We start from the raw sequence: 15386 nt of genomic DNA, 5'->3' as shown, positions 1-15386 counted from the left end.
AGCAAGCCTTGCCACAGACCCTCTCTGAAAAAGCCACTCTGAATCTTACCTCTTTAAATGTTCAGCCATCCCTTTACGCTTACTCCTTCTTAGCTGTGTAATGATATCAGCAAGATCAGTTAGTAGTAGCAAATATAAAGCATGTAGACACTCTGAACCAATTATGTCACAGAGTTACGCATCAGAGAAATGAATTTTCAGACACTGAGTTCTAGAAAACCTGCATATTGAACACAACATTTTTATTTTGAGATGTTAATTATGAAAAGCAGTTAATTTTAGTAGATAAACTTCTGACCTCAACAGCAAACAGAACCCCTTAAACGTAAATTCTCATCATGTATGTCTGCCAAAGTGAAAAAAAACAGGGAGATTCAGATAAGGTAAAAATGTGGAACATGATACTTGACTTTTTTTTTTTTTTCCTGAAACTAGAATCTATGCATTGCAATGGCTCTTTAATTGGGTCCAAAATGCCTACCAGTCTTAATGAACAATGCTTGTACACACCACACAGCTAGAATCATGCAAAACCTAAGTAACACATAAGTCTGGATCAATATTCAGTTAAAAATACATATTTTTTAGATCAAAAAAATCTACACTTTTTAAAGAAATGTTAGATCAGCTACACTAATACTCACACCATCGATGTATTTTTTATATGTTAAATATACATCAGCATCTCCTTTAAAGTACAATATGCAGCCAGTCAGTTTTGTTTTCTCAATAAAACAAACTCTTCACTTCTATCTAAAAGTAACACTAGAAGTGAATAACCTCCAATTCACCAGATTTAGCAGATCCTTTGTTGTGACATCTCAGTCTAAGCATAAGAGCCAAAAATGAGATGCAAACTGCAAAGAAAAAGTGCAAATCTTCCACAGCCAAAAATCACACCTATTAAATCATAATGCCATTTCTTGTTTCAAGTTGTGCCCATTCAGTTGTGTCATGCTAGTCACTGTGTTCCTGATATTGCTTTTCAGGGAAGTCATTTGAATAGCAGAAGAGTTGTGCAAGTAGCTGGCGGATCTCTCTTGCTGAGCTTTCCTCCTGCAGCAAAGCTGGTTGTTGAAATGTCTTCTAAAACTCTCACTGAGAAAATACAGTGCAAATGGGTTGACACAAGAGTTGCAGAAGCTTAGTACTCGGGCCACTAAGGTAACAACCATATGTCCTGTCGATGGATCAATTTCATTGTAATTAAAAGATCGGTACATGTATAGAACATGGTTAGGAAACCAGCAGAGAGCAAAGAAGCCAACAAAAACTAGAACAATTTTTGCCAGACGTTTCCGAGTTTCCATCTGAAAAGATGAAGAGAACCTAAATGAACAACAACAAATAGAACTACTCCACATAACAGAATTAAAACATGTAGCATTTTTCTTTACATTAGCTTTAACAAGTATTCCAAGTAAGGCCAGTAAAAATGCTTCCTTCAGAGGCTGAATTACTTTTTTTCTCATTTACTTACTTTTCTCACTCTCAGTTTACTTTCAGTGAAAAATCCTGGCTGTTTGCAGTAACAGAAGTTTGCTCTTCCTATATGATATACACAGCACGTATGATTTATGACCCAAGTAAACACTGGCTTTTAGCCTGAAAGCACACAGCAAAGGATGTCATGAAACATAACCTCTTCAGATGAGATCTCAGTGCTTGGCTTGAAACTCAGCTTTACTTAGACAGTTATTTAGAAACCATTGCCTTTGAAAACTAGGGACATTATGACTGAAATGTGGAGACATTGCTCAGATGTTAGCTATACAATGGTACTTACATCCCTTTATTTAGTCTGAAATTCCTCACCTTTCACACCTCTCCTAGACAAACCACAAAAACTGCATTGCACAGTCTGAAGCATCTTAATTCCAGGGTAAGGTGAAAGATTCAGTTAATCTTCAATAGTGACACAAAAAAAATGTACCTTAAACTGTACCTAAGCTATAATGGATAACAATGTAGACATCGAGAATGGCTGAAAAGCTGACAGGAAATGAGCCTACACAGTGGTTCCAAACTGAGAGAGGGTGAGAAACTGGACAGGTAGAAGGCATCAGAGGGAGACGGAAACTTTCTGTATATTCCTCCCAAAAGATTACTTATGTATGTCAGGTACCAAAGTTTTGCAAAGGCAGGCAAGGTTTATGGCTTTCCCAATTTCTGAGGAAAAAAAAAAAAACCCAAACCTAAAAAAAAACTACAACCACAAAATGAAGTTAATTTATTCTAACAGGGTTTCAAAATCTGTGAAATAAATATGTAAGTAGTTTTCTTGGCTCTACCTAAAACAAAACAATTGGGGAATTCACAAAAGATGGGAAAACTCTAACATTCAAATTTGATAGGATTTGCACTCAGACAGATTGCAAAGGCAGACTAAAAGATGCAGAGGTATTGTGTGAATATTATGCTTTTGTGGTATGGCCTAAAGAAAATTGAGTTGATAACAATAGTCTAAATTTATTTCTTCTTGCTGGGAAATATGCAAGTACACCAGAACTTTCTATCGTTCTGAGCCTCATAGATTAACAAAAAGAAAAAACCTAAGTAGAATGAAAAACTATGTTCTTGCTTTGAAAATACATGTGGGTTCAGAAATGTGATATGAATTATATATTGTTTTCATCCTGAGGGTTCAGCCAAAAGGTTCTCTATATTTCACAGGAAAATAAAATAATACATGAAGTGCTAATATATATGCCTTTTTGACGAGAAACAGATTTAGAGTAGAAATGAAATGTCAAGCAAAAAGGACATGAGGGAATGTGGTCTTTGGTTTTAAAAGAATATGTACATGCTATATATGCAAGGAGATTTCAGTAAGTATAAAAGTATTTTCTAAAATATTGGCAGAGAAAACCCTTCCAAAATGTTTTAATGGGCATAAGCATCTTTCTCTACCAATACTAAAGCTTTTTTAAAGGCGCTTTCACTGCAAAAGCTGTTGTTTGTATATGTATAAATGCTCCTTCCAATGAACAGCCTATCTTATTGCCTCCTGTGCCTTACAAGGAAGCTGGCTTTGTCCAGCATTTTAAAATGCTTTGTCTCAAAGGTATACAGAACCTATACTGAAAGTTTTACAGCATCTAGAATAGAAAGGGTATTAGAAAAGTGCAAGTTTAGGATTGTATCCAATAAAGATAGAAAGCCCAGAAAGAATCAGTTCATGCCCTGTGTTCATATTTCCAGCACTCCTTGGTCTGAGATGAGCCTTAGATCTCCTAAAAAAAGTTTAACCTATGTCAGTTTTTTCATTTTCAAGCAAGAAGGGATAATTCTCCAAAAGTTCATGCAGGATTTCTTCCCAAAATGGCTGCCTGCAGAGACAGGTGAAGCCACTAGGATTAACTACAAAAACATTGTTTCTCAGTAACAACATAAGTAATGGTTACAATAACAACACATATAAGCACATATAGCAATCCCATTGCTTGTTAGGAATACACATTGATGGCAGTGAATTTATACTTTCCCTTTTTTACATTTATTTACATACTGGGCTTAATACTGAGCAATTGCAAAAAAGGAGATTTTTCAGGTAATCCTTGGCTTAGTTCATGCACATGGAAACTGAACTGATCCTCTATGAAATCCAACAATTTGGATGTTATAGACCCTTTCATTGTACTTTCATTTGTAAGTGTATACAGCACACACGTCTTTCATTTGGATGTAGAAAGCAAATTGCTTACCTGCCTTTTGCAATGCTCACTGTATTCTCCAGGGATGTTGTGAGCACTTTTTATTAAACTCTTTGCAATATGACAGTAGTAGATACTAATAACAGCAAGAGGGATAAGGAAATACACAAGGAAAATCAGCACAGAATGGATCTTCGGGTGCACGTCGTTCGTCATGGGGTATGGTATGCATGCTGTGAAAGTGACATTATCCGTGTCATTGATGTGGGCCAGTTCAGAGAACACTGCTTCAGGAACTGCTAGAAGCATGGAAATTACCCAGATGGCAATGGCTTTAAGACAGGTCCATAGCACTGCACTGGAGGTCTGGATGTCCATGGGATTTACAATTGCTTTGTACCTGAAATTCATCAAAATGCAAATCCAAATTAAAAGGTATCTTTTTAAATTCAACACGTGATACATAAGGCCACTGCATACCTGTGATTAAAATAATGCCATATTTTGTTCTTATTTGAAATGTCAAGCGCTCTGTATCCTTTATTAAATTTGCATTCTCTAACTCTCTAGCTTCAACTATATATGTACACATCAGAGGGAGCAAATGGAGCCCTGTATACCACCTGTAGCTGTCGGTGTCCATTCTGTGCCAGCCTCGTGAAAGTACCGAAGTGGCCATGACTCAATTCTTTCTTTCTCCATTTCCCCCCCTACCTCCATACTTCACACTCATACCAGCACATGAAAACTAGAGTTTGCTTCCTCCTTCAGGTGCTACAACCAAGGACTCCCCGTGCCTACCAGAATGGCTTTCCCACTTGCAAAATGCACCAGTCCCTCTGGGAGCACAGGGCAACAATCAGCATTCACCACCCCCTGCCAGATCAGCAACAACTGCTGCTGTGGTGGTTCTTGCTTTACCACCCCAGCGCCTTTCTGCATACAGATAGACTGTCCGGACTGTAACATCTGGAATATACGCATCTTCATAAAGTCAGGCAGGAATGACTCCCAACAGCCTATGCAGAATTATTAAACTCTTAAATAAGGCAAACATTTCCCCATCAGTAGCTGGAAGCTACTGCTTTACACCACATTTTGGGAAACTATCTCATATGATTACATATAAACCTTTGCAGAACTGATAATTTCATAACCATTAAAATGAAAACAGGAAAAATTGCAGAGAATGGAAACATCACACTCCAGCAAACTAAAACAAACGAATAGAAATAGACTCTGGTCAGGAATTCTTCCATTAAAAAAAAAAAAAAAAAGAAAGAAATTGTTGCATAAAGTGATACAAAGTGATTTTAGTTTTGATTTGATTTGAGATGGCTGTTTTTTTTTTCCTGAAATTGAAAATGTTTTGGATAATGGGAAAATCATTTTTCTTTAATATCTAAAGAAAAGTTTAACAGGAAGAAGAGACTCAGTACAGTTTTATACTCTAGGTATGCAACTTTATTTTCAAGGTCTTTCTAGTCAGTGCATATGTACTTTCAAAGAGTGATTCACATTTTAGCTGTATTAAATCATGCTCTTAGGTGTTTATTTTTCTTATACAGTGAGCTTAGAGTGAGAAGAACTGTAGCGTAGATGTCTTTGGTGATAAGACTCCTTATCCATGCATGTAAATACATATAAATGCATACACAAATATAAATATGTGTATGAACAGATGTCTAAATACCAAGGTTTAGGTTATGGCTAAATATAACTTAGTTTCTGTAGAGAATGCTGAGAAATGGATTTGTGATCCCAAATACTCCTCATGGCTGATTTGCATGTCCTGACAGTTACTTCATAGTCCCTCAACACCTTGAGCAGATGCCATGAAAATGTCTGGAACAGAGCACTGTCTTGTTACCCTAGGACACTTTTTCTTCAGAGAACATTTGAGTCAAAATGTGCCTTGGAGCCCTCTTTCTCAGGACTGTGATGAATTGTCTTACCACTAAATAATTAATAATTATGTCCATATCCTCTCTGAATTCAGCGAGAGGATTTTTACTGTGTCTTCACCCATATCATGAAGTGAAAAAACTCAGTAAATTGTCTCTGTTAATTTACATTTACCATTTCTTCTAAGACACAATGAGAAACTCCCTGGACACCAAGGTGTAAGGAAATCCTTTATGCTGCCATAGGAAGGATAGAAGTTTCTGCAAAAAGCATGAATGCTCCCCAGCACAATCTGTGACCTTATTATTCAATAATTTGCTTCCTATTGCTATCTGCCTTGATTTCATTACATAAGGACAGACCTTCTATTTCATTTCATTCAACTGAGGTGACGTCAAGTCCTTACATCTGCTCATTTCTTCAAAACTTTACATTATTGGGGAGAGCAGGTTTGGGGACTTCAGGGGTGGAGGACATTGGATAAAATAATGTTTTGTACTACAGACTTTTTTCCTGTTTTCCCATTTCAGTGCTTCAAACCATTTTGACAACAGCCCTATACCCCAAGACAATGACCATGTCACAATTAATTGTTTTAGCAGTACTTGGTCTCATTAATATCTAACTGGGAGACATTTTCAGAAGCCTTTACATTAGCAGAAGATGTGGGATATATTTGTGCATTGGCAAATACTGCTGTTTCAGCAAATAGCATGCTTTCTCCTGAGCTGCAACTGACTCCAAGTTAAAAGGCATTGGAGCAGAGTGTCCTTTTTCATAAACAGCTGGGTTCAGCTCAAAAAAACTTCTTTAATCCTATAAAAATTCTACTTTCTTCTTCTACTTCATATGACTACAAAGTGGCACTCTTCTTCCTAGGGCTCAGCCCTCCACAGCGCTCAGTGTCAACAGAAAGGAAAAGGTACTAAGCGCTTTACAAGTCTGTCATCTTGTTTACATCTCTGAAAAGATGCAGGTAGAAAGAGACAGGTTACAGATAAAATCAAATGTAAAATGAGTGAAATTAGGAGTGTTCCCAAAATGACCACCCAGCCTTTTCCTTTGTATAAAACCAGTGTAAGGCTAAAACATACCACCAATCATTCAAATTACAAGCTGCTTATTTTCTATCAATAAAGCAACCCTATAAATTAGAATAAGGGTGCAAATTATTTAGTCAAATTAGCAAGAAAAATCCATCTTTTTGTTCAGTGATGAGAAAAGGAAATTAAAGCTTGCCAAGAAGTTCAGGAATTAATTATAAATAAGCATTTGGTTTTAATTAAAAGCCTTCATGTAAATTCTGTCTTCCTACATCCTCTATCATTATCACTTCTGACAAAGGCACTCCAACTCAGGAAATACTTTTATAAGTTTCTTTTCTCTGAAAATGTGGTTTCTGCCAACAAACATAAGCATAAACTTGTCTATTTTGCAGATTATTTTTGTCTGTATAGCATGTTTTAATTATAAAGCTATCTTCTCCCTTATCCACAACCCCAAAAATACCTGATGAAAAAAAAGAATATCCTCCTCCTCCAGAATTATGTTGCCACCTTCTAAACTCCAGTATAGTTTACCTACATAGAATTACGTCTCTGCTGCCTCCACAATGCTATTTCCCTCCCACACATTTGACTTCAAAAGACATTGCTCCATGACTGATCCTAAACTGTCCCTCCATTGCAGTGCTATCTCTTTTTCTAGAGTACTCTGTTGTGATGACCTTCAGAAACAAATTAAAAAGAAAACCCAAACCAAGTAGACAATACTTAGGCAGACACCGGACTATGAATACAGCCTACCATTCTAATCAGAATTGCCTCAATATCTCCTTGCTCTTTTGTTCCTGCATCTTCTGCTGTCTCTACTTTAAAATCCTTCATGTCAAAGACCTTCTTCTTGCTCTAGTTCATATAACACCTACCACAAACAAGACCTTAATTTGTCACCTTTTTTTTTTGTCACCACAATGCAAATAAATAAATAAATAAACACAGTAATGAAGTGTCATAAATTAATCAGAGATCTAATCCAAGAAGGGAAGATCCATACTACTTCAAATTAATTTGCATTTTAATCCTGCAACGGGGGGGGGGGGGGGGGGTGGTATCCTTTTGTCTTATTATAAAGCTTCTGTTGCAAATGACATTGCTGTGCCATAGTGATGCATTTCCTGAAAACTAGACTCATTTATCATCCCTATTTATATGTTAGCATTTTATCGTGCCATTGCATGATGATTCTAAACACAAAAAGACAGCATTTAGCTTCACTATATAAAAGAATATAAATAAATCTGAATAGGAAACATGACTGTACGGTCAGTATTTGTTAAAAATACTAATATCGTGTCCAGTTATAGCCTACTCCTCTGGAGTAGAATGAAATTTTGGATGGGACCAATCGCTTTTCCTGGAATTGTCTGGGCACTTGTGTTGACTCTACTCCAGCTGAACCATGAAGAGGAGAACAATACATCTAGCTGAAAACAACATGGAATCATTTCATTGTGGGACCTTTTTTACTTTTTTCAGAACACACAGTCTGAGATTCACATTTATTCTATTTTTTCTTATAAATTCTTACTCTTTAAAGTAGATTTCTTATTTATTTTACAGCTAGTCCAAACATTTTTGTTCTGTGCTTACCTCTTCAGGACAGAAAATTACATTCTCCAAAAATAAGCATCTCAGAGGTCTGATAGCTGAATATAATTAACAGATTTGAAATTAAGACTAACAGACCATGTCTAAACACAATTTAAATTAATGTCAATTGCATATGTTCTGTATTTCTCAAGGGGAAAATCCTAAGATTTTTCTAAGTGGAAAAAGTTTTCCACTTTGTAGAAACACGCTCTGTTGAGCCAAAAACTATCAATAATGCTTCAACAAAAAAGTCTGATTTAGTCTTTTGCATGATGATTTCCCCACCCCAAAAAGAATCAAAACAAGTTTCCCAGGGTAGGTTGGGTTACCTGTCCTGTCCACCCAGTGTTTCAGAAGAGAATTTTCTCTTTTCTTTTAATTTTTATTTCTCTTGCTACTTCTGTCTGTAGCCATTCACTTCACACTAGCTGACTACATTCCTTACAAGGTCATGCAGATCTTGCAACAGTAGCTCACTGCCTGCAGTCTGGCTTTTTAGTTCTACTTCTCTAAAGCCATTGCATATAATTACACTAGTTAAAAGTACCATCAGTAATTAATGTTTAATTCTTCTCCTGAGAGAAGTAATAGTAAATTGTTTCACTGGCTTTTATTCAGAGAAGTTCATATAAGACAGTACTCCCAGTAGATTTATATTTAAGTTTGATAATTCAATATCTGCTTGTCTGCATATCCACCATGTGCTTACTGCACGTCTCCCAGGAATGATATCCATACATACTTGACTGGAGAAGACCTCATAAAACCATCACTGCTGGAGCATAAGGTCAATAAAAAAATCATTTACAGAAACTAAAGAGTCTGCAAGCAGAAATTCTGATTGTAAAATATGTTCAGTGCATTTACCTTTACAAAATTGTTGCTGTTACAAAACAGCTCTTTCCATTTCCTTGATGAATTGAGTAATAGTCCATGCCATGGCAGATAGCATAACTATTTAGGAGAACATTAAATGATATTTAGAAATGTTACAAGCAAGGAAGAATGAAATAAGCAAACTTCTATTAATGCATCTGGAAAAGGCTTAGATTTCACTATTTGAGAATCTAGACACCTAATCTCTAATTTCAAAATTCAGAAAAGCTGCAACTTCATTTATTTCCTCCAGTATCATAATCTAGAAGGCTCCAGTCTGGCATTTTTAAACTTGTTTCCAGTTCAATTTCATTTTCAACTTTTCTGTTCTTTAGTTTGAAATCGCCAAAGATGGGAAAAAAAAAGTAACATTAAAAAATCACAGAGGAAAAGGTTAATATAGTAATCCTTAAAATACAAACAATCAAACAAATTTGTAGCCAAAGCCAAACATGACATTATATTAAAAAAAAAAAATACTGTGAAACATAGTTGGAAAAAAAATGAAAAAATATTTGGGATTGTCATATGAAGGACAAAACAGAATCATAAAAGATAGAATGACTACATATCAGAATAATCCATTTCTCTGATATTCATACACATACCACAATTTTTTATGTACATATGCTTTTACAAAGCTGGAAATACACAATTAAATCTATATGCAGCAGATGCAATTGCACTAAGGTATTTATGGATTGTTTATATCTTGGTTATTTTCTCTGACACCTGACAAGCTGTGTGAAGTTAATTCCAAACCACACTTCTCTTCAATGAGCACACCAAAGTAGGTTTCTTCTGCTACCAGTTGTAGTCAGAAGTCAGCACATAGATATTAAACCTGCACAAAATGTTTTTGAGACTTTTTTCACTTTTCAACAGATTGCAACCTTCCAAATTTAAAGCAAATAAAACAAAGTATTAGATCGTTTAGCTACACACTTCTATATAACACATTTTAAGCATCTTAGGCACTGTCTTTAGTTATTTGAGTATTAATTTAAATTTTCCAACTCCTTTGTTGCTAAGATATAGGAAAGGAGTCATGGCACTTATGAATACCTCTGTTATCTGGGTATTCAAGTATTTGTCTCATCAAAGGTGACTCTCTCACACTTTTTTAGAAAGACTAGAAAGAAGATGCTATTTGAATTGCAGTAGGACAAGTTCAGCTTAACTGTCTGCATTAGCATGTAGCAGGACTGTATTTGAGGTAAGACATTTAAACCCTTCATTAGAAAGAAAATTCAATGTAGAAAAATTAGCAGAATTAAATTATATTTCTTTTTACAGATCACAGAAAAAAATAGGCATAAATGACAGCCAAGGAGCAAGACTACATAAGACAAAACTAAAGCTGTTTTAAAAGGCTGCCATTTATTCCTTCAAAATGTATTCACCCCAGGTCTTCTGGCATTTTTTGGGAACAAACACTTTTCATCATCATACACACGCAGTGATGCCCAGAGGTGCACACTGTAGCACTCACTCTTAATCCACTGCCCTCTGCGCTTTTCCAGCCACCTCTCCACCCCAAGGTTTACGCATCATCCAGACCTCTGGCTCCGAAAAGCTTTTGGATTCACCTTTCTGTACTTGCGCTCCACTTCTTTACCCTAGGTTCCTCCCCAGGCATTGAATGGCAAGATCTCACCTTGACGGCAAAGAGCCACGTGGGCCTAGTTTGCACTCTGAGCTAACTGCATAACGTAAAGTGGAAAAGCACTCCCTGGAGCAACAAACAAGTTCATGGGATGGCTCAAGGCAGGTTCACCCCTGATGTGTCATTTTTGCAGGGAGACACTGGCACACCTTTTCTTCATGCGTGCCATGCTGCAGCCCCTGTGGCAACATTTCTCTCACCTATTTTTACCCTTTCTTATTCAAGACCACACCAAGTCCTGAGACTTACCCATCAACATCCATAAGCCCTGGCCAAAACTGCAGTCCATGGCCCTTGGAGATGCAAGCTTGACAGGTGACCCATTTTTAATTCCTTGTCCCACCACACCTCTAGGAAGCACACCCTGGCCATCATACACCAGCTCTGCAGGCACTTTCAGGATGTGCTGAGTGCTATTGGAGATGTTCTGCACTAGTTCCTACTTCCCTATTATTTTCTTGTTTTGTGCATTTTTGTCCCTCAGCCCCCTTCCTTCTCTCATTTGTCATCCACTGTAATTATTAGGTTTTGTCTTTCTGTACCTTACCCTCTGTTTTATTCTTCAATTTTTTTTTTAAACCAGAGACATATTAAGGCTTCTAGAATGTTCTGGTTTCTCTGCAATAAATAAAAATCAATAGAAGCAGTGGCCATGAGGGACAGGGTTGCTGCCCCTGCACATCTGTGGCGCAATGAGACAGGACATCTGATCCTGCAGTACTGCTCCTGTGCTGCCTTCTATGCCCCAGGGGAGATGTGTACAGCACACTGTACCACCAGTGCCACCACTGCATCATCTCTGCTGCCATCATTCCCACCACTGCTGCTGCTATCCCAGTCCCCTCTGCCCCAGAATGTGTGGAGCTGCAGCAGGGCACCACTGCCCACACCTGGCAGCCAGACCCACAGGAGGGGAAGGGTGGGAAGGGCTGTTTGATGGCACCAGCTGCTATTCCTGGGATAAGGATGAGCAACCTTGGGCAGATCTGCTGTCTGTTGCCAATTTCAATCTGCAAGTATGCTCTAGGGAAGTCTGCGAAGTACTGTTACAAATTACATATCAAGTTTGTGCACACAAAAAAAAGCCCCAACAAACCAAACCCCAAATAGGTCAGTAATATATAATGAAGCTTCCAGATAGAAGTGGCACATTTGTCACACTGAAATCACTATTGATGCCGAGAGGGACTTCTGTAACAAAAAGCCATATGAAATAAGGCAACTTTAGAAAAGACATGCATGCAATGAATACTACTTTTTCTTCCTTACAGCTTCAGTTTGTAGTTAACTATTGTTCAGTTTATTGCTTCTGTAGTCACTGCTGTTAAATGTATCACATACATGTAATTTGCCATGCAGAATTCCCACATAAAGAATAAGAGGAAAACAAGACAACTTCCCTTATCCTAATTCACACAGGTAAAGAATTCTAAATAAATCTTTTCCTTAATGTAATCAATGTCTGGAGTTCTATACAGTCCTGTGGTAATAGGGAGCAAAAAACAGGAAAAGCTGTAATGATTATACATTAATATGCACTTTGAGCATTATCATAGAAAGAAGGGGTCACTGGGAAGACACTGTGTACCAGACCAAATATATACAATGGAGCCTTTTTAATAGTATCACTGCTTCCAAACTGCAAACATCCTATGCTAGATTTACTTACCTGGAGAAAACACTGCCCCCCAGACAGACCTCACTTACACCAGCACCTCTTAGGTGCAGAATACCACCACCAGTCCCAATCTACCAGTTTTCACTTGACAAAACTAGTCAAGATGACACGTTTGGACCTGACTACAAATCAGTGTGGCAAAAAAACCCTCCACACCAGTGCCGCCCCTTTAGTTCAACACAAGTGTTGTACAAAAAAGTAGACCTAAGTCCAACCCAAACTTCATTGAGAGTTCAGCCAGCTTCACTCAGAGGTGACTTGAACCTCCAGAAGTCTAGACATTAGTCTCTGAAGTCAGTGGTTCTGACTAAAAAGAAAATTTGTTTTATTCTCAGTAACTGAAAAAGTAACTGCAGAGATTAAAGAAACAAAGTTGTTAAATTCTTAGTATAACAATTTCTGATATTTTTTTATACTGTGAACTCCAAAATCCTGAAGGAATGTGTTCATTATGAGCTTATATAGTCACAGTACACAATCTGTAGCTGTTTTCTAGGATGTGTAATTCTAAAAGCATTCAGTTTAAACAGATTTAGCATTATTACTTCTTGGATCTTTACTGATATTAAAAGAAGTATATAAAATCATATGGAAAAAGCAAACAATGAATGCTCCAAAGCTATATACAATATAAATGCATGAATCTTTAAACATTAAACCACCAGCATTCTCTCACATTATATTTCAGTAGAGAGACAATGTCCTCTTCAAATAAGATACCACAATCATATTTTTAAACAGTGCAAGAGAGCAGAAAGAAAACAGCAAGGTTTGCTCTGCTCTCCAAGGACAGGTATTGACATACTTTTAAACTGAGGCAATCAAAGAGTCACGGGTATTCACTTTAAGGTACGTTTTGCAAGCCCTTTTTCAAAAATATAATCCTCTTTCAGAAGTTACCAGGTCCTTATACGCAAGTCTTTTAGGTCCTGACTCAAATACCACTGAGACTGATGGCTGTTGAACACTACCCTCAGATGGAAGCAAACAATTTTACTGAATTAGCTTAAAAAAGATTAATAAAAAAAGTAATTCTCTATTTATAAAACAATTAGAAATTTTAAAGAAAAGTTACTGTGTGAAGATCCATTAATAAATTCAGTCCTTTACATCATGCACCAATGTAATCCATTTTTTGGCTTAAAATCCAACAAAAAAAAAAAAGGGTTAATTGCTGTGGAGAAGGACTCAAACATTTTCATTTATGGCTAAAAAAAAATAACATGCTCGGATAAAGGAAGAAAGACAATTTCATTTAATTTAAGGCTGCCAATTACACTGCAAGATTTTGTCTTTTAGAGCCTGAAGCACAGTCCAACAGCCACCCACTTGCTATAAATCCCTTAAGCACACATTTATAAAAACTGGGAGGAAAAACTTGGGGTCCAACTCTGTTTCTTCCTATTCTGACAAGCAGTGGAAATGGAAGTGTTACTTTCTAATTTGTTTTCAGTGGTTTTCTGCTTTTTTTTTTTTCCCTTTTCTTTTCTAGAAGTTCAGAAGACACCAATAAGAACAGCTTGATCAAAAGTTTAAGACTGACAATTACAATACAACAATTTGGTGTTTCTGAATTCCCAGAGGCTGAACTAGTTCTGGCAATGACTTCTGGTAACCTGTTCTTCTACTAGGGCACAAACATGCACTCACACACACACACACACTTGTCAGAAAAAGAAAAAAAATAGATTAAAAATACCTCTGTGCTTAACTTGGTTTAAGCTGCTTACTGCCTGTTGACATACCACTGTTGCTTGGCCTGGGTCATATTTAGCATCTAAAACCTTCCTCTAATGAATAAGATTTCAATGCATGGTCTATTACAAGGCTGTCCTAGAGATGCAGAAGACAGGACTAGCCCAGCTCTTGCCGCTTGCACCCTGAAAGATGGAGGCCCACCTGCATCATCCGTTTTCAGAAACCCTTAAAGTTAAGTTAGTACCAGACCTGCCATCAGTCAGTGACGGAAGGAGAAGCACGGGCACCTCACAAGTTGGAATGAGGGAACTGCAAACCAGGGATACTTTACCAGAGGGGTTCTTTACCTCTCATGCCAGCTGCAGCTAGCTTTAGCCCAAGCTGCAGAGAGCCAAGCGGCAGTACAGCTTTCCTACCTGTCAGCACTGAGCGCGGTGAGGGTGAAGACAGAGACACCAACAGAGGTGAGCTGGATGGCAGGGATGAGCTTGCAGCCCACCTCCCCAAAGAGCCACTCCTCGGAAAAATACCGAGAGGCATCCACAGGCACACAGGTCACTAGCAGCAGCAGATCACCAGCAGCAAGGCTGGAGATAAAAATGTTGGGCACACTCCTCATGGCGCTGTTGGAGATGAAGATCTTCATGAGGGTGATGTTGCCCAGCAAGCCCATGGTGATGATGAGCAGGTAAAGTGAAGGGATCACACAGCGGACAATAAACATGGCTGTGCCCCTGCCTTGGGACTGCAGGGCTGTGTCTGGCACCATCTGCGTGCTCCCATTGCCCCCGAGGGGCATCGCTGGGAGCTCAGGCAGCAGCTCTGTCTCCATTCTCCAAGCTTCAGGCAGACTGAGAGGTCTCCAGTGCAAAGTGCTGTGGGAGCCACGGGAAACCTTCACCTCTCTGCAAGTCAGTCAACTTTCTCCCCCTTCCCTCCTGCCTTTCTTCCTCCCCCTCTTCCTCTGCCGAGTTTTCTCCCCTCACAAATGCATAGGAAGGCAGCACTGTCCGCCGGCGAAGTGCGAGGGTTAAAATTCCCGCACCGCTCCCCTTCAGCTCTTTGGAGGATCCCTCTCCCGGGTGAGCAGGAGGGAGCGATCCTGCGCCTCGGAGGCAGTCACCGCCATGCGGACAGGAGCCTGCGCGGACAGGGGCGGACAGGAGCGGACAGGAGAGCAGACGACCCAGGCGGAAAGAGGGCGGGCCCGGCGCTGTCCAGCGGCGCCGGTGCTGCTCGCCCCGCGGCTGCTGGCTGCG

At 38.5% G+C, this 15386-nt stretch overlaps 1 protein-coding gene across 2 annotated transcripts; it reads right to left on the bottom strand.

Annotated features, from left to right (window-relative positions):
* Positions 1-423: 423 nt before the first annotated feature.
* Positions 424-15162, bottom strand: NMBR (neuromedin B receptor). Of its 2 annotated transcripts, none has more exons than XM_057407154.1 (3): positions 14544-15162; positions 3705-4053; positions 424-1310 (listed from the first exon to the last, which is right to left on the bottom strand). In XM_057407154.1, the coding sequence occupies exons 1-3, from the start codon at positions 14957-14959 to the stop codon at positions 909-911; spliced, it is 1167 nt and encodes a 388-aa protein (XP_057263137.1). In that variant the 5' UTR covers positions 14960-15162; the 3' UTR covers positions 424-908. The 2 variants fall into 2 exon arrangements, with proteins under 2 accessions (XP_057263137.1, XP_057263147.1); XM_057407164.1 differs by lacking the exon at positions 14544-15162 and adding an exon at positions 9077-9194.
* Between the last annotated feature and the right edge of the window lie 224 nt (positions 15163-15386).

The sequence above is a fragment of the Pezoporus wallicus genome, unplaced genomic scaffold, assembly GCF_028554395.1.
Source record: "Pezoporus wallicus isolate ANWC-B61680 ecotype Strahan unplaced genomic scaffold, APGP_CSIRO_Pwel_v1 contig_3817, whole genome shotgun sequence".
Lineage (NCBI taxonomy): Eukaryota > Metazoa > Chordata > Aves > Psittaciformes > Psittacidae > Pezoporus > Pezoporus wallicus.
Note: the sequence above shows the minus strand (reverse complement) of the source record. Positions and strands in the feature narration are given on the sequence as shown.